General features: G+C 42.5%; 1 protein-coding gene across 4 annotated transcripts in view; it reads right to left on the bottom strand.

Annotated features, from left to right (window-relative positions):
• The window catches only part of LOC122540092 (rho guanine nucleotide exchange factor 10-like protein), a 209,123-nt gene that overhangs the window by 58,186 nt on the left and 130,597 nt on the right, over nt 1–20,340 (bottom strand). For all 4 annotated transcript variants that reach the window (XM_087980555.1, XM_087980556.1, XM_087980557.1 and 1 more), the window contains 8 exons: nt 17,874–17,951; nt 16,556–16,735; nt 15,804–15,920; nt 12,516–12,608; nt 11,265–11,435; nt 5,109–5,254; nt 1,618–1,796; nt 445–560 (listed from right to left, as the gene is read on the bottom strand). In XM_087980555.1, the coding sequence (XP_087836681.1) occupies nt 445–560; nt 1,618–1,796; nt 5,109–5,254; nt 11,265–11,435; nt 12,516–12,608; nt 15,804–15,920; nt 16,556–16,735; nt 17,874–17,951 (1,080 nt within the window). The remainder of the gene's footprint in view (nt 1–444; nt 561–1,617; nt 1,797–5,108; nt 5,255–11,264; nt 11,436–12,515; nt 12,609–15,803; nt 15,921–16,555; nt 16,736–17,873; nt 17,952–20,340) is intronic.

Below are 20,340 nucleotides of genomic sequence, written 5' to 3' on the forward strand. Positions count from 1 at the left end.
CTGTCAATACAGTAGAAGACAGAAAAAGTCCTCAAACATCATCCTGGAAGTAAACTATTGCTACTATTTGGGCATGTCTTAGGTCATTATCCATGACAGGGGAATGATCTTGTCACCCATAAATCTTCAATAAACAGTATCTGCTTAGAGGAGCCATCCCACTTTCTGGGATGGATGGACAGTGACACCTTCCAGCATCTCTTCCATTGAGATGGAGCATGCATCCGTCACTCAGTCACAAACGATCCTCACAATAAGGCAGAGGGAGCTCTTCCGGTCGAGACAGATGTCAGAGTGGGAATTTTTTTTAAAATGGCCACAGCCCTATTTTTCCACCCATTACAAAAATGATGCCCTGATGTAACAGAGGAAAGAAAGCCAAAAGTGGTTTGGAAATTCAGAGTTCACACTGTCGTTGGAAATTCAAGAGTTCAAGGGTCATACCTGATAAGTGCCATGAAGTGTGCTGATGAGCTGTGATATCTGGTTCACAACAGTAAGATCTTGTTGCAATTCCTGAAGCTCTTGGTAAAGCCGTGGGGGGCCCATATAAATCTTGCCTGTGAAAGAAAAGCAAAACATATTCAAGAGTGGAGTGTTCCAACAGCTTACAGAAAACTTACAGGAATATCAGAAATCCAGCCCACGAGCAGGCAACCAATGCACGCCTGTGCACACTGTGCTCTCTCACGTACAATAGTCCATTCCTGAAGACACTGATTCTGGATTATCTGCTGCCCTTGGGTACCTTAACCGAATTTCCATTCTCCATGGCAAGTCTGACACATTATTGAAAACTTGGCCAGTTTGGAAGGTGCAGGGCTTCCACACTGGATTCTGTTGCTGTGGCATATTTTTTAAAATTTGTTCATAGCTATATTTGTTCCAATTGCCCGAGAGAAAGAGGGCCTCTGAGCTGTCAAATTGAACCACTGCAGTCTTTGTGATGTAGGAACATCCGCACTGCTGCCAAGAAGGAGGCTCCAGGATTATGTTCCGGCAACAGTGAAAGAATGCAATATAGTCAAGACAGTGTGGGGTTTGGAGGGGAACTTGCAGTCAATGGTGCCTACTACGCTTGGACTTCTAAGTAGTGGTTATGGGTTGGAAGCTGCTATCTTAGGAGTCTTGGTGAATTTCTGCAGTGCATCTTGGGAATGGTTCACACTGCTGCCATTATGCATTGAAGGTAGTGAATATGGAAGATTCTGGATGGGGCACTCATCAAGTGGGTTGCTTTGTCCTGGATGGTGTTGAGAGCGATGCAAGCATCCAGGCAAGTGGGGATTATTCTTTCACAATCCTGAATATGCCTTGTAGTTGATGGACAGGAGTTAGGAAGCCTGGACATTTCCTCAGAGCGACAAAGTTTTTGGAATTCAGCTATAATCCAATTCCCCTTTGAAAACTCTTGCTGAATCTCCTTCCACCATCCTATGAGGCAGTGCATCTCAGATCATTAAAATCACCATCGATTATTACACCCGTGGCCCATTTTTGGTTTTTTTTTGCAACCATGCAGCCACTGTTCCATTAATCCCACAGGCTTCAATTTTACCAGGCACTCTGTTGAAGGGAATTTCCAATTTGGCAGATCCACAGCAAGCCCAGACTTACTTGATAGAGAGGTAGACGAGGTCTTTTTGCTCCCTGGATGCTGAAAGATAATTGTATCCTTGTTGTACCCTTTCCCTTCTAGGCCAACCTCCACCACCTGAACCTGCAGCAGTGGGGTGCTCCATTTCACAGTGTATTTCGGGCCGACAGGAACCAGACTGCCAATGTCTGGCTGACTCCTGGAACAGAGGTTATGGAACAGGAATTAAATACTATCACATACTCTCGTATTACTACCTAACCAGAAATGAAACCCAGATAAATTCCAGCTTCGCGATGCAGTAGATTAAAACACTGCATGCCAGCTCCTGAATTAACAGAACAAAATAAGGCAGTCCAGCCCATTAAGCACTCTGATTACACTTTCTATTGACGGACAACAACTCCACCAGTAACACAGGTCCTGGGCAACCTAATTTCATAGCATTCTGGGTGTATTCTCCTGGACAATGCTGGCAAACTCTTTACCCATCAAGAATATCACAACCAAGACCAATCAATGCCCATTTGTCTTCACTTTCAGGGAGGACTCACTGTGCTGTTCTGGACACAGGGCACAATACTTAATTAGTTCTTCTCCTCAGTTGAATCCAGGAATAATGGGATTGACTATAAGCTTGGCAACATCCCCACATCAGACGCCCAGAGATTGGAAGATTGCATCAATGACCTTCCAGCTTTGAGGTGCAAATGCATCAGTGCACTGAACCCAGTGGAAAAAGCCATGTCGAATACATTTTAACAAAAGTAGTTCAAAGGAGGTATATGAAGAAGTGTTTACAGCAATTCTGAAATCTTGCATACGTGTACAGAGGAGAAACGCAAAAGTTTAAAAATAGTTATCAGTTCACCACAATTTCAGACTGAGGTTTTGCTCCCTTATGGCACAGTAGTAGACCACTTTCACTGTAAAATCTGGGCTCACCACAAATGCTCACAAAGGACCTTTTTCTATCATAGCATGTTTCAGGTCAGGTGTCACATAGCAAGTTATTGACTTAGAGCTCCCTCTACATAAATCTCAAGTTCAGAAAAGAGCTCAATGCTGAACTTTTGTGATATTGCCACCCCAAATCATTAATCAGTGTCACATCAGAAATCATTACCTGCCGTAGGTCAATCGTCAGCTCTGACTGACAGTCAGCTCACTTTTGTAAGATATAAACCCCACACACCCCCAAGCCCACCCCCACCACCAATGATCTCATGGTGTTTAACAACATATAATCTCCTGGCTTTGGGATCTTGCTGCGCATCCTATTAATTCACATTCCAAAGTTATTGCTTACACTCCTTTGGCTCTGTCCCAGACTTGCTTATCTCCAAGGACAGTTTGAATTCTGTTATCTCTATGCTATCTCAATCACATTTTGTTATTCCTCTTATATTTTCTACTATCTCATTTACGGATATAAAAAATACAAACGGCAGTTGGTTTTAGCTAACTGCAATAAGATTCGTAATATTAAGTTCTGTTATAAAGTTAGTCATAGAGTGTCAAGTTATACCTCTGCTTCTACTGTTAGCAGTTTGTCACCAATAAATTGCAAACAATCTATTTCATTCAAAGCATACCAGGCATCTTTTTAGAGATAAAATAAAGTGTTTCTTGAGACTAATTAACTTTTACATCTTAGGTTTAAACGTTTTTCCCCTAATGCTTCTATTATACTTTGGTTATATGTATATCTATACTGATGTTGAAATCTATGATTATCTGAAGAATCTTTAACTAGAACCTATTTCTTAATATTGTGAGTAACTTCAAAAGAAACAACTAATTACTACAAAATAACTTTATTTGTTGTTTTCTCAGCTGCTTAATGAGTTAGGTTGGCTGGTTCATGGGCTGAGGTTTACACCCCTTGTTCTAACTGGTGCTGTTCACTTAATGGGACTGGAATGAGGCTGCAATCAATCACTTATCATTCCTTAGGCACCCTCTTATAAGTCTCGGATGGTTGCTTGTAGGGTCTCCCGTTCACCTTGGAGTAGCCCTGTTCAAAGGGACGTTATGTTTCACTTAAATACTGGAGCAGGCTGTTTAATTCTACTTCTGCCTTGTCGACCATGTTGTGTTTTAATCCTGGAGCAGGCCGTTTTATTCTGTTTAACTCTTGTTGGCCATTTTGTGTCTCTCAAACATGGGGGCTGCCCTTACAACTTTTATAGCTAACCACCAGAAAGGTTGAATGTCATTCAACAAATTCTGGGCTGGGCTTTAAGCTAGTGCACAAAAGTGACTGTATGGCACTAACTCATCAAAGACTTCTTCAACAGCACTTTCGAGACTCACAATCACTACCATTTGGAAGGACTGAGAATGCCACCATCCACAAGTTCCCCTCTAAACCACATACAATCCCAGTTTGAAAACATTTTACCAATCCTTCACTGTTGTTGCCATAAGAAACTACAAACAGTTGCGAACCATCACACAACCCAAACTTCCATCTACACTTCTTACAGTCTCCAGAAGGCAACCAATATAATCAAAGACCCTTCCCAACCCAGTTATACCCTCTTCCATCAGGCAGAAGATACAGAAGCTTAAACACACATCCCAACAGATGAGAGAACAACTTCTTACCCACTTATTAAACTCTGAATGGACCTCTCAAATTTTAAACTTAATATTGATCTTGCTCTTTGTTTACCTGCTCGGCAGCCATAACACTGTATTCCTCTATCACACTAACGCGCTTCATGTGGTATGATCTGCCTGTACGCACGCAAAATCTTTCACTGTACCAAGGTACATGTGACAATAATAAATCAAATCAAAATTCAGGAACTCCCTTCTGAACAGCACTGTGGATCTATTACCTCTCATAGACTGTAGTCATTCAAGAAAGCATCTCACCATCTGATTCAGGGCAATTCAGGATGAGCAGTAAATACCAACCCAGTCAGTGATGCCCACATTTCATTCATTAACATTTAAAAACAAAAATCACCTTCACTCACCTCCCTTAGTAGATCTTTACCTGGTGGCCTCTAGGCATCACTTATCTGACTGTGGGATGTTCACTGAGGGTGGAATTGATTCAACATGACTCACTCTATTGTCCTCCAGTGAGAAATAAAGTAAGGAAATTATTTTAAGAGACAAGTTTATCTCAGCTCCCTAACAGCAAGAGAAAAGGCCTAAGTAGAAGTGTAGGATCTACGGTTTCACCTCCTACATGGCAGTAATCAAGCCCATAGTCAAAGATTTGCCACAGCATTAAGAGTCTGTCAAGGCACAGGAATCAGGAGAGCAGAAGCAACATTGGACAAATCATTTACCAATCGCACTTACATTCCACCATTTCCAAGGCAGCAAGAAACAGGGAGTGGGAATAGCAATTTGTTTGGACAACATCAGATGATAAATGGGGTCCAGAGAGAAATGGAGCAGCCAGTTTAACATGGACTCTATGTAAAGGCGAGTGGGAGGGAATACCAGCAGCTCATAAGCTGTATCGTGATTGACAGCATAATGTACTTACTTTACATTGATGTTGGCACAAATAAGCAGATCGTTGAGCAGGAATACACGGCGCTCCTTGGATTTGAGGATCTGTCCCTTCTCTCCATAAACCGTCTCGGTCAGAGTCTCACATAGGACAAGCTGCCGCTGGCCAGAACTTAACAACTGCAACAGGATCAGAAGACACTGAAAACCATAGGCACAGCAGTTTGGCTTTCTGTGATGGGAGGTTATAAATTAATAAATAATCTGGAATGGGAGCAGCTTACAATTCATATCCATTTGAAAACCTTGCCTGTGCACTGGACATGAAAAATTTACAACTTAAAAAGAAGGATGATTTGCTCAGGGTGGGGGAGTTCACAGTCTAAGGATACAGTGCAAGGCATTTAAGATGAGAGAAGAAACGCCTCCACCCAGAGAGTGGTGAGCCTATAAATTTCTCTGCCGCAGAGAGCAGTGGAGACAACACATTGAATATTTTCAAGAAGAGCCTGACTTTGCTTATGGGTAAATTGTTGGAGCTGAAAATGTGTTGCTGGAAAAGCGCAGCAGGTCAGGCAGCATCCAAGGAGCAGGAGGATTGACGTTTCGGGCATGAGCCCTTCTTCAGGAAGGTGTAAATTGTTGGAGGTGATTTATGGACATTTAGAGGGGCAAAAATTGATTTGGGATAGTGACATGATTTTGTTTGATGATAATCATATCTCACAACCTTGATTGAGTTCTTTGAGGAAATTATTTAAAAGATTGATGATGGAAGAGGAGTAGAAGTTGTTTATTTGGATTTTAGTAAAGACTAATTAGTAGTTAGGTCACATGGGATTCAGGATGCGCTTCGTAATTAGATACATAATTGGCTTAATGGCAGGAGACAGAAAGTAATGGTGGAGGGTTATTTTATTGGACTGGGGGCCTGTGACCAGAGGTATTCGACAGGGATCAGTTCTGGATCCTCTTTTGCTTTGGATGAGAATATGGAAGGCATGGTGAGTAAGTTTGCAAACGACAGCAAAATGTGTGGCTTAGTAAACAGTGAAGAAGGTTTTCTAAGATTACAAAAGGGATCTTGATCAAATGGGTTAATGGACTGAAAAATGGCAGATGAATTTCAATCAGGATGCACACAAGGTATTGCATTTTGGTGCAACAAACAAGGGTGCAGCTTATACAATTAATGGTGGGCCTTGGGTAGTGCTGTAGAACAGAGGAACCTAGAGTGCAGGTATGTAATTCTTTGAAGTCCGCATCACATATATTCAGGGTGGTCAAAAAGGTGTTTAGCATGCTTGCCTTCATTGCTCAGTCCTTTGAGTTTAGGAGTTGGGAAGTCATGTTGAGGTTGTGCAGGACATTGGTGAGGCCACTTCTGGAATACTGTGTCCAGTTCTGGTCGCCCAGTTATAGGAAGGATATCATCAAGCTGGAGCGGGTTCAGAAGAGATGTTATAAAGAAAGGCTGGATAAGCTGGAACTTTTTTCACTGGGAAATAGGAAGTTGAGAGGCGACCTGCTAGAGTTATCGGTTGCTGTCTTTTCCCCAACATAAGGGATTTCAAGACTAGGGGGCACAGTTTTAAGGTGAGAGGACAGGTTTTAAAAAAAAGGTATAAACATGGCAAATGTTTTGTTACACAGAGGATGTAATGAACTTCCTGTGGAAGTGGTGGATGAGAGTACAGTCACAACATTTAAAAGACATTTGGATGGACACATGAATAAGAAAAGTTTGGAGGGATATGGACCAGGATCAGGCAGGTGGGGCTAGTTTAGTTTGGAATTATGTTCAGCATGGACTGGTTAGACTGAAGGGTCTGTTCCCATAATGTATGATTTTAAGGAGTTAGGTATTGGTCTGCGGGCTAAATGGATCAAAGGGCATGGGGAGAAAGTGGAAACACAAGACGGAGTAGGATAATCAACTACGATTAGACTGGATAGCCTGCTCCTATTTTCTATGTTTCTATGATTTATATATAGCTCTTTCCTATTCCTCCCATTGACTGATCATAAGGTTGAGTCTTACAGATTTTCAAGGTGCCAGATTTAACCACCAACCTGTTTGGTGCATTAGCCAAGCGAAACAGAGAGAATTAAAAACCATCAGGTTCTCATACTCGAAAGCTGAACAGTGACCGGGATGATAAAGTGCATGTTGGTGAACCCAAAACTGGTTTCTGCAGTTATGCATCCCATAGCGAATAGTTACTGAGGTTCACTATCCACATTTATATTTGATGAATAGCTACTTGGACAATGCACTGGAGAGATTAGCTTCGGGTCGCTGGAACTGAACCCAGGTATGTCACTGTACAGTGTGTGAAGAATGGCGATTAATTAACTCATTAATTAACCTATCAATAAAGCAGCCTGATTGATTAAAATCACTATACTGTTTAGCAGCTCCTAACACGCAATAGAAATCAGCATTTTAAGAACACTTTTCGTGAACACTTTCGATGGTTTTGCCATCGTACATGTATATAATACAACATCACTGTAAAACAATGCCTTCAAACTCATTCAGCATTTCTCAAAGTTCCTTTTCTCCTAGATTTTAATAAAGTCTGTGCCATTCACACAAATGCCATCAAATTTGCTCATCATCTAAGACTCTGACGTAAGCCACTTGTCAACAAATCCAATGCAGTCAGACTCACTGGCGTGTGAAGGCAATGTCACATTGTTAGACCATGTGTGCAGGAGGTCAATTGCTCGCTTATTAAATAATCAAATGTCAATACTGCAAGCTTATACTATTAAAATTCTTATAATACTGTATTTTATGATGTAGCTGCTGGGTAGCCATGAACACCTGGTAGAGCACAACCTTCTTCGAGCCTAATTTACATTTAGAAGAGGTATTGCATAATCTTAGAAAGGGCACCACTACTCTGCACTCAGCAGTTCGCCGTGCACATTATGTTAATTACACCAGTCAAAATGCAGCACATTGCCACATACAAAATGCTAGCCGGCACAGAAAAGCTACACCTCAGCTCATCTCTCGGCATGGTTGGTAAATGTGCTGACGTCCGACTGAACCACACAGAGGACAACCTGACACCCGAACCCCCATCAGCACCAAGAGAGCTCACCCCGGTCAGCTTGAGCGATGGGGCAGCCAGCCGTACACTGTCCGCCTGCTTACTATTTGCTGCCTGCTGTCCAAGCCAGCACCCACTGTCCCTATTCAAGAGATGCCCTGCCAATGCCTACACACTGCCAGTATAACAGCTTCCCAACACATTGGCAAGTGCCCTCACTTCTGAAGCGAGATGGCAATTAATTATATAAGAATTTACAGAAGGTGAACACTGCCAGATTATGGACACCAGTCAACCAACTTCTTATTTCATTCAAACTACAGACAACAGCAGGGGTCAGTGAATAAGATTACAGGAGTGAACGTCACAATTTATTTCGAGAGTGCATTTGCTCACATGTGCAGGTCTTTTGTATTTCTGTGCACAATCAGTGCAGTAAAGTTTGAGTTCCTGCACTTTGTAGAAGTAACACTGGTAGAAGTAATCACTGGCTGATTACTCCCTTCCTCTGTCCAGGGGCATGAAAATCACAAACAGAAATGCGACTGCCCTGCCGGTAACTTGGCTCAATGTAGGTATCAAACTTTGGGCTAGCGTGATGATTATGATGCTATACCGCACTGGATGGGCAGCGCATCACAGGACCGCTGATTAGAGGCTTTTAGTTTAAATGGATTCCAGACACAAAAGGCACAGTCTTTTTGCTACAGACCCCATTCAATCGGTCACTGAACAACTCAATCAAGGGGCAAAATGCCGTCCTTGAACTAAATTGCCTGCCTTGTATAACAAGTAAAATTTGGAGGCGAATGAAGTGTCTCTAATTTGCGGAATATTGCCAACCCAGATAATCAGCTGATATTCTTGTGCTTGGTTTCTAAATTGTGCAAATGGAACAAAAGTTCTCAGTGGAGGAAAATGCCGGTAGTTCCAGCAGCACGTTTCAGGGGAGGGGAACAAGGTGGAAGAGAAACAGAGAGAGACGAAGAGAGAGAGAGAGAGAGAGAGAAAAAAAAGAAAGAAAGAAAGAACGAACAGAAAAAGAAGTGGATAATCATTCTGGGTATATGTACTAACAAAAGCAACTGCACAAAATATAATTTTCCAAATCTCTAAACCCTTTACCCTACTTCCTAGCACAGCTCTCCAATTGACAATCTCCACTCATGGGATTTGCTGTTGACCTCCTCCTCCTCAAGAGTTCTGCCCAGTTAAAATAACAGGCCTGCCATAGACATAATTTTAAAAGCTGCTTAGCCTAAAGGAGGGATGATAAATGGATGACTAAAAGAGGTGGTTTGTAATTTATCCTGAATTCTTTCTTCCTTCTGCTACTTCCCCTTCACATTGCCTCTTCAACAAAAGAACGGCTTGCACGTACACAGCCCAAATGACCAATGCTATTCACAGAACCTTACAGCCAATGGAGACTACTGCAGTGTCCTCACCTGTCAGCCTGTGGGAAATTGCAGCAGCCAATTTGAATACAAGAAGCTGGGATAATTCCAAACGAACAGCAGTATGATCATCCCACAGCCTCAGCTTTAAACAGGGCTGGCTGTTAAACATACATGGGCCAGCACACTCGCTATTAATGGATTAATGTGGTGCAATCATGGTTTTTTTTTTCCCAAACACCCATCTAAAAGTCGAGACAGTAAACTGGGAAAATGTGCTAATGGGTAAAAACACCTGAAAACCAGTAGAGGATGTTTAAAGAAACATTTGGCACAATACAAAACCAACTTATACCCCGGAGTGGAAAAGCTCAACTTCAAGGGAGAAACAACCACAGACAACTAAGGAACAGCATAAATCTAAATGAAAGGACTTATAAAAATGCAAAAAAAACCAGCACAAATCCTGCCGAATGGGAAAGATGCAAAGACAAGCAAAGGCCCACAAAGCAGCTTATATGAACTTCGAAACAAAATTGTGAAAGGATTCTTGCTAAGCACATCAAAAGCAATAAGAAATTTTCTAGTCACATAAAAGGGAAAGCTGGTGGTCAGGAGCAATGTTGGCTCAATAAAAACCGAAAGTGGAATTATTGTCAATGACTACGGGGAAACGGCAGACAGGTTGATTAATTAGTTTGCCTCAGTATTTACAGGAGAAAAGGAAAATAGCTTGCCAGAAGTCCCAAAGAAGCTTATAGTAGATTGCGAATGGGATCTGAATAAAATTACCAGAAGTAAAATGGCAGTAACTAGGAAACCAATGGAATTAAAAGTGCCAAATCCCGAGGATCTGACGGTTTCCAACAGGGGCTATTAAAGGAAGTAGGACAACACATTGTCGACACCCGAATGATAATCTCCCAGAGCTCCCTAGATACAGGAGTCATTCCTCTGGATTGGAAAATTGCATGTCACTCCACTTTTTAACAAGAGCAAAAGAGGAAACGCAGGGAATTACAAACCAGTAGGTCTAACATCTATGATGGGGATATTGTTAGATTCGGTAATCAAGGATGGGGTAACTGAACACCTTGAAAATTCAGTTAATCAAGGACACGCCAGCATGGATTCATGACAGACGAGTCATACCTGATAAACCTCACTGAATCTTTTGAAGAGGTGCCAAAGGTAGTGTACAAGGGAATGTCAGTGGATGTTGTTGATATGGAATTCCAGAAGGTATTTAGTAAAGACCCACATAACAGACTTAACTAAGATTATTGACATGGCTGGAAAACTGGTAGAGTGGCAAGTGACAGAAAATAGGGATAATGTGTCTGTCTGTGTGACAGAGTGGGGATTACAATCAAAGAAGATTGGGTTTAAATAATTGACATTAATTATCTTTTGTTTATCTTTACTGAAGTTATGGTGTGAATAAAATATGTTATTTTTTGCTTAAATTATAAATGTGGGCCGTCAGGTATCTGTTATTCTTCAAGTCTGAGCAATTGGGTCATTTAGAGGATCATCAATGGTTTAATTTCGCTGTGTTGCAAATCCAGTGTTGGTGAGTCTTGGTTTGCAATCCATACCATCACAGTGTAGACCTGGAGGACTGTCCACATATCGTTCCACTATTAACATTGATTATATGCGACCGGCTGGTGATTATATGAGCTTACACAAAGCCCATTTGGCACAAGAACAGTCACCATAGTTTCTGACCTTGTTGAGGGTGCGGTCTCCAACACTCTTCGCCAGTTGCTGAATCTCCGCCACCTGATCTACGACCCGCTTCTGCTCATTAAGCTTCTCAGCCAGTGTTTCCAGCTCAGTCAGGGCAAGCTGCAAGGACAGCCGGTCAGCATGGCCTTTCGGTGTATTCTTCAGCATGTCCTGGGATCAGCAGCATGGGCAGTCAGAATTACAGGAGGCAAGAATAGAACCCATTAGCATCCAAAAGTTAGAAGGCAGATGAATGATTCCGCTACATCTCTTCAACAGAACCTGGGAGGGTAATTAATCGGGGAAATCCCACCAAGAATCAATACTGATCAAAGGAGTGGGAGTGAGCTTTAACCATTTCTCAAACGTTTATGCTCTTGCACTCTCCAAGGGAAGGTGAAGGCCAAGTGGTATTATCACTGGACTGTTAATCCAGAAACACAGGTAATGCCCTGGCAACCCAGGTTCAAACCCCACAGCTGCACATGGTGGAATTTGAAATTCAGTTATTAAAAAAATCTGGAATTATGAGTTTAATCTATTGTCATTGTTGGGAAAATCCATCTGGTTCACGAATGCTCTTTGGGGAAGGAAACTGCCTTCCAGACCCACAGCAATGTGGGTGACTCTTAGCGGCCCTCTGGGATGGGCATTAAGGGGAAAATGGGCAATGAGGCCTAGCCAGTGGCGCCCTCATCCCAAACGAATTTTTTTTAAAAACCCAGCTTTGTAAGGGTCATCCACAGGAAATAATGGCCGAAGAAGTAATTTTAGCCACAATCAGTAAGAGATTAATTGCAAATTACATTTCATTTTCCTGTAAAAGGTATAAATTCCTAAAGCATATATAAAAACCGAGACGTGGTGGGCCTTATGTATATTGAATCTCATTCTGCCCATACCCAAAAGTCACCACCCATAGCACATCACTGGGCAATGGTGTTAAACATAAAATCTTGTTTCTCACCCTCCAATCTTCCACATTTCACACCAACCTTGGACAGTTCTGGCCATCAGAAGCAAGAAGTCCAATTTCTCCCACTCACGATCCCCAATGACACCCCAAATCTACAGCCATTGCGGGTTCAAACTAACTCAGTGCAGACCAGGGATTCAGCCTCACACCCTCGGAACAAGACTGTGAAGACCATGAATTTACACATTTAAACAGGACAGATTTTGACACCAGTTTAACCTGATTGATGAGAACGAAGTAGCAATTAGTCACAGTCAGGTTTAATTTGTCCTCACCTGAAGTAATAGAATAAACTGTGGAAATCGTTGGATTGGCTTCACCATCAACCCATAGAGTGTTATCCGGTCAGAGTTAGAGGCTTGTTTCCGCTGTCAAAGATCAGACACAGTCAGTCAGTCGTTTGCCACTTCCATTAACTATACCATTTGCCAATTGTGTTCCTGTTGGAACTTCTGCACTTCCAAAGGTTGCACGGTATATTAGCACTGGAAGAAAACGTTGTAACAGCAACATTATGCTAGATGTTCGAAATTCCGAGGGCCAAAGTCACAATCCCTGCCCAAAAGCCAACTCTCCAAAATAGAGGTCGAAGGAAATGTAATTCTATTTTCCAACTGGACTCTGCAGGTCGTTATGGCGATAGGAAAGGAATGCACAGGACCAGCAGTCAGTGCAACCACCTGACTGAAGCACCATTGGATCTCAGACTGTCTCAGTTTTGACAGCTTATCTGAAGAGAGCCACAATACAACTAATTGCTTCTGAACAGAGTGCAATTGGAGCTGCTGAATTAGACGTTGCATTCTTTAGAAGATTAATACAGGACATGAAATGTTTAACGACTTGGCATTAATTCATTTAAATGAGCAACGAATCACTTGCATTTTCCAAAGTGGCTGCTTTCTGTTGCAATGAGGCACAAAAGATGGGATTTGCCGCCCCCTAGTGGAATCAATCCCAAGGATTCCTCACCGAGAATATTCAAAATCCCACATTTGAACATTTCAAATGAAGCCTCACACTCTCTTTATAACTACAATTGGGGACATTTAATTTTCTTTTCTACAAAAAAAAGGAAAAAAGAAAGTCACAACTATTTCCCCTTTCAAAACAAAAGCAAATTGAAAGAAATTCTGCTTGTTTGTATCTGGTGTGGCATTGAGCCAGTGAACGGTAGGTTTGGTGGACCATCTGTGATGAGGAAGCTGAACCCAGCCAAGTTTTAGCAAGAAGACGTACAACAGTTGGCTTCAATAGGATCTTACCATTTTGTCTCAAAGCCAATGTTAAGTTGGCTGAATTGTTTAGGTTGAGGATAAACAGAGGGGAATTTTAATCAAGTATCTTGAGCATTTATAAATAAGGGCCTGTGCATTATCAGCCCCAGAAATTGTATTTGCTCCCAAATTAGATATGTTTACTTCGTAATGTTTGGTTAAGATACAGTGCTCCTTTAAGGGGTTGTGAATTTGTGAAGTCAGTTAATGGTCTGTTTAGTTCTGCATGAGAAGTTATAAAATGGACCCCTCCTCATTAACCTGCCCCTGAAGCTGGGCACAATGTCTTATTGACAGATACAAGCAGTGATGGTTGGGGGGAGGCCATTCAGCCCCACTGCCTGTCCCATTACCGTGGCTACATTTGAGCCCAGGTACACCAGGGGAGGAAGGCGGCAACTTCCATGGCATTGGTTGAAGTTTCTACTACCAGTGGGTACTTAGGGGCTGAAGTCAATTAGCAGCTTTGATAGCATTATTCATAAATGGTAAGTGTTCTTTATAGCCTTCAATTTTTGTTACAGTGCCCCTTGGCTGTTCTTTACTTAAATTTGTCAATTTAATGATCCATTTATTCATTAGTTATAGAATCAGAGATGTACAGCACTGAAACAGACCCTTCGGTCCAACTCGTCCATGCCGACCAGATGTCCCAACCTAATCTAATCCCATTTGCCAGCTTGGACCACATCCCTCTAAACCCTTCCTAATCATACATACATCCATCCAGACGCCTTTTAAATGTTGCAATTGTACTCGCCTCCACCACTTCCTTTGGCAGCTCATTCCCTTAGGTCTCTTTTATACTTTTCCTCTCTCACCCTAAACCTATGCCCTCTAGATCTGGACTTACCTACTAGAGAAAAGACCTTGTCAAATTATCCTATCTATGGCCCTCATGATTTTATAAACCTCTGTAAAGTCACCCTCAGCCTCACATGCTCCGGGGAAAAAGCCCCAGCCTCTCCCCATAGCTCAAATCCTCCAACCCTCGCAACGTCCTTGTAAATCTTTTCTGAATTCTTTCAAGTTTCACAACATCTTTCCAACAGGAGGGAGATCGGAATTGCACGCAATATTCTGAAATGTCCTGTACAGCTGCAACATGACCTCCCAACTCCTGTACTCAATGTTCTGACCAATAAAGGAAAGCGTACTAAATGCCGCCTTCACTATCCTATCTACCTGCAACTCCACTTTCAAGGAGCTATGAACCTGCACTCCAAGGTCTCTTTGTTCAGCAACACTCCTCAGGACCTTACCATTCAGTGTATAAGTCCTGCTCTGATCTGCCTTTCCAAAATGCAGCACCTCACACTTATCAAAATTAAACTCCATCTGCCACTTCTCAGCCCATTGGCCCATCTGGTCCAGATCCTGTTGTAATCTGAGGTAATCTTCTTCGCTGTACAGTACACCTCCAATTTTGGTGTCATCTGCAAATTTACTAACCATACCTTTTATGCTCACATCCAAATCATTTATGTAAATGACAAAAGGTAGTGGACCCAGCACCGATCCTTATGGCACTCCACTGGTCACAGGCCTCCAGTCTGAAAATCAAGTATCCACCACCACCCTGTCTTCTAGCTTCGAGCCAGTTCTGTATCCAAATGGCTAGTTCTCCCTGTAATCCATGAGATCTAATCTTGCTAACCAGTTTCCCATGAGGAACCTTGTCGAACGCCTTACTGAAATTCTTCGGACCGAGGGGGGGAAACCGACGCAGGAATGGGGAGAACGTGCCAACTTCCCGCAGACAATCGCTTGAGGGTGGAAGTGAACCCAGGTCCTTGCTGCTGAGAGGCAGCGGTGCTAACCACTGAGCCACCGTGCTGTCCCCAATCATTGCATTTCTCTGTTAAAATGAAAACAATACAGAAAGGGGGCAGAGATATGAAATGCAGTGTTCGGTGGATTGATCTAGAATGTCAAGAAAAGGATGCGTGTGCACAATTTGATACCTCACCATCCACCCCTGATCCATTTAACAGGAATTCGGAGAGGAGAGAGAACGTAAACAACTAGCCTCAGTTCACACGCAAGGTCAGTATCAGAAGACCCCCTTGAGTATCTTTGAAAGGCTCCCAAGAAATGTTTTTATTAAAATAAGAGAAAATAATAGGCTACTTTTAATGTGTTTTCACATTTTCAAATAATTATTATACTCATGAGTTGAACCTTTGAGAAGAAAGGAAACCAAAACTCCTTGTGAATTAGCTGAAAAGTACATGGTCAGAACGATCAACTGCAGGGCAAGCAAGTCACCTTTTCAATTCAACTCACCTTCAGGAATTCCAGAAAGGCTGGTTTAGTCAGGCAGGCCTTCTTAATGAGGGCCATAGCATTGGTGAAGTTATTCACATAGTCACTGTATACATCAAGCACCATCGATTTTGAGAACTGCAAGCAAGAGAAAAGTATAAATTCCACAGCGTTACAGCTGCAGGTAAGGCTGGTGATTTGTAGTCACAAAGATGCACAGCAGGGAAACAGACCCTTGGGTCCAACTCACCTATGTCAACCAGATATTCTGAATTAATCTAGTCCCTTATCTCTCTAAACCTTTCCTATTTATATACCATCCAGATGCCTTTCAAATGTTGTAATTGTACCAGCCTCCGCCAGTTCCTCTGGCAGCTCATTCCGTACACGCATCACTCTCTGTGAAAAAGCTGGCCCGTTTTAAATCTTTCCCCTCTCACCTTAGACTTATGCTCTCTAGTTTTAGATACCCACATCCCAAGGAAAAAGCATTGGCTATTCACCCTATCCATGCCTCTGATAATTTTATAAACCTCTATCAGATCACCCCTCAGCCTCAGATGCTCCAGGGAAAATAGCTACAGTCAAGATGAATCAAGTACAGTCCTCATGCTCCTGTGAACCAAACCTTCAATATTACTAGGAACACCCAAGTGGTGCTTTGAGAAAGCACTGAACTCTCACCACAGCCAATCCAGCTCACTCTCGCCCTGGGGAGCACACTGAGCTTAGAAGAGATGCAACAGACTGTAAAGATGCATGTTCTCACTCACCGAAGCCACAAAGAGATCTCCGATTTTCTCAGAGGTATCCCACTCAGCTACCCGTGAAGACAGGGCGATCTGAAACATAGAGTGGCACTGCAGAACTTCTTTCAGACGATAGAAGACCACCCGTAACTTCCTTGCACTCAACAACTTTGGCTCTGCTTCCAGCAATGGCTTCTTATATTCCTGGGAGAGAAAGAAAATATGGAAGCGAAGAGGGAATGCTCGGAAATGTTCAAGAAATCCTTTTGGTTAGGGCAATACAGATTCATTGGGGATTGTATGAAAGTCTGGTAATGTAGTGGTAAGTTTGAGATAATTACATTCTGGTGGTTTGAGAAGTTTGGAGAGTTTGGAGAAGATTTGTAGCTCAGGTTGAGGAACTTCCTGGCTTTTATTGGTAGAGGAATTGAGTTCCGGAGTACTGAGGTCATGTTGCAGTTGTATAAGACTCTGGTGCAGCCGCATCTGGAGTATTATGTGAAGTTTTGTGGAGGAAGGATGTGGAGGCACTGGAACGGGTGCAGAGGAGGTTTACCAGGATGTTGCCTGGTATGGTAGAAAAATCTTATGAGGAAACGCTGAGGCACTTGGGGTTGTTTTCATTGGAGAAAAGAAGGTTTAGGGGTGACTTGATAGAGGTGTATAAGATGATTAGGGGTTTAGATAGGGTCGACAGTGAGAATCTTTTTCCACGTACGGAGTCAGCTATTACAAGGGGGCATAGCTTTAAATTAAGGGACAGATGTTAGGGGTAGGTTCTTTACTCAGCGAGTCGTGAGTTCATGGAATGCCCTGCCAGTAGCAGTGGTGGACTCTCCCTCATTATGGGCATTTAAGCGGGCATTGGATAGGCATATGGAGGATAGTGGGCTAGTGTAGGTTAGGTGGGCTTGGATCGGCGCAACATCGAGGGCCGAAGGGCCTGTACTGCACTGTATTCTTCTATGTTCTAACATCCAGAAGTTTATAGAAGTTTATTCATTCAAGCAATGAGGGTGCCACCAGCAAGACCAAGATTTATGGCCATCCCTAATTGCTACGGAGGTGATGATAAGCTATCTTCTTACACCTTTGCAAGTGCAAGTTATACAGGTACATTCAGAGTTGCATGATTCCTTAATATACAATGGTACAGTAACAGAATATTAGGCCCAACCTGTCCCTGCCTGGGTCACTGCACAAGGCCTTTTGTGATAATTATCTTCACAAATATTGCTTGTCAAAAGTCTGTGACTGAATAAAATCATGCTGCCCCATTTTGGTCTTTATCCTTTAACAACATGGAATTTAAGCACAGCATGAGGGAATACCAAAATCATACCTGTAATATCCGCTTTAAAGATTCAACATAACTCCGCTCACTCTGCACAATGGAGCTCAAAATATGCCTTCGCACAATCTGTAAGGAAAGGTGAACATATTTCACAAATCAATTTAAAGTCAGTGAAAAATCTTCCAAGAATCGCAAGTGTCACTCCACAATCGCCACACAAAGAAGTTATGAATGATAAGTAGGAACTATGATGGAGGGACAGTGTAGCTAGTGGCAACACCATAAAGGAGGAGAAAGTGAGGACTGCAGATACTGGAGATCAGAGTCGAGAGTGTGGTGCTGATGAAGGACCAAAACCTCGTTTCTCCTGCTCCTCAGATGCTGCCCGATCGCCAACAGCATAAAGCCAAAAAAAAGGTAGAGAAGGAAACAGAGCCACAGCTTGCATCAGTCAGAGAAATCTATTACAATCTATTGCATATTAAGATGCTTAAAAAAAAATTGTATGGTCAGCCAATGTCAGCATAGTATAGAAAGAGGGAATTGTGATTGACAAACTCTGAAATTGTTTCGCGTTTACGAATATGCAGAAGAGTAGGTGAAGGAAAAATTAGTAGATGCAATCCATCAAGGTCCAAACGGCATTTGATAAGGTGCTACACAAAAGCATGATAGACAAGATTAGGGTTCATGGAACCAGGGGTAATATATCAGAATAGATACAGGACTGTTTAAAAGGACAGGAAGCAAAGAGTAAGCATGATTGGGGCATTTTCAAGTTGGCAGGTATGACAAGGATAATGCTGGAAGAATCAGCTCTGAGGCCTCAGCAACTTATAAATCGAAATTAATGACTTAAGACAAGTGGAGAGAGTAATAAATCTAAGTTTCCTGAGAGTATAAACTGGGTGGAAATGTAATATAGACAACCCTGGTAATTACAGACCAGTGAGGCTCACTTCCGTTGTTGGTAAAGTTTGGAAAAGGTTATAAGAGATAGGATTTATAACCATCTGGAAAAGAATAATCTGATCAGGGACAATCAGCATGGTTTTGTGAAGGGTAGGTCGTGCCTAACGAATCTTATTGAGTTTTTTGACAAAGTGACCAAACAGGTAGAGGAGAGTAAACCGGTTGATGTGGTGTATATGGATTTCAGCAAGGCGTTCGATAAGGGTCCCCACAGTAGGCTATTATACAAAATGCGGAGGAATGGGATTGTGGGAGACATAGCAGTTTGGATCAGTAATTGGCTTGCTGAAAGAAAACAGAGGGATGTAGTTGATTGAACATGTTAATCTTGGTGTCCAGTTACTAGCGGCATACCACAAGGGTCGGTGTTGGGTCCACTGCTGTTCGTCATTTTTATAATTGACCTGGATGAGGGCTTAGAAGGGTGGGTTAGTAAATTTGCAGACGACACTAAGGTAGGTGGAGTTGTGGATAGTGACGAAGGATGTAGTAGGTTGCAGAGAGACATAGATAGGATGCAAAGCTGGGCTGAGAGGTGGCAAATGGAGTTTAATGCGGACAAGTGTGAGGTGATTCACTTTGGCCGGAGTAGTCAGAATGCAAAGTACTGGGCTAATGGTAAGATTCTTGGGAGTGCAGATGAGCAGAGAGATCTTGGTGTCCATGTACACAGATCCCTGAAAGTTGCCACCCAGATTGACAAGGTTGTTAAGAAGGCATACAGTGTTTTGGCCTTTATTAATAGAGGGATTGAGTTCCGGAACCAGGAGGTTATGCTGCAGCTGTACAAAACTCTGGTATGGCCACACTTGGAGTATTGTGTACAGTTCTGGTCACCGCATTATAAGAAGGATGTGGAAGCTTTGGAAAGGGTGCAGAGGAGATTTACTAGTATGTTGCCTGGTATGGAAGGTATGTCTTACAAGGAAAGGCTAAGGGCCTTGAGGCTGTTCTCATTAGAGAGAAGAAGGTTGAGAGGTGACTTAATAGAGACATACTAGACAATCAGACGGTTAGATAGGATGGACAGGGAGAGCCTTTTTCCAAGTATGGGGACGACAAACATGAGGGGACACAACTTTAAAGTGAGGGGAGATAGGTTTAAGACAGATGTCAGAGGTAGTTTCTTTACTCAGAGAGTAGTAAGGGTACGGAATGCTTTGCCTGCATCGGTAGTAGATTCGCCAAGTTTAAGTGCATTTAAGTCGTCAATTGGACAGGCAAATGGACGTACATGGAAGTGTAGGTGGGATGGGCTTCACATTAGTATGACAGGGCGGCGCAACATCGAGGGCTGAAGGGCATGTACTGCGCTGTAATGTTCTATATAAGCTGACAGGAGGACCTGGACGTGGAAAGAGGTAGACAGATTCAATGCCTGGGCAACAAGGTGTCAGATGGAGTATAATGCAGGGAAGTATAAGGTTATTCAGTTGGGTCTTAAGAACGGCAGAATGTTCCTTCAGAAGGAGGTGAAATCTAGAAATGTTGATGTTCAGAGAAGCTTGGGAATGCTCTTACAAAGAGCAAAGCAAGTAGGTAC

The sequence above is a fragment of the Chiloscyllium plagiosum genome, unplaced genomic scaffold, assembly GCF_037043375.1.
Source record: "Chiloscyllium plagiosum isolate Xiang-an unplaced genomic scaffold, Cpla_swu_hap1 HiC_scaffold_37, whole genome shotgun sequence".
Taxonomy (NCBI): Eukaryota; Metazoa; Chordata; class Chondrichthyes; order Orectolobiformes; family Hemiscylliidae; genus Chiloscyllium; species Chiloscyllium plagiosum.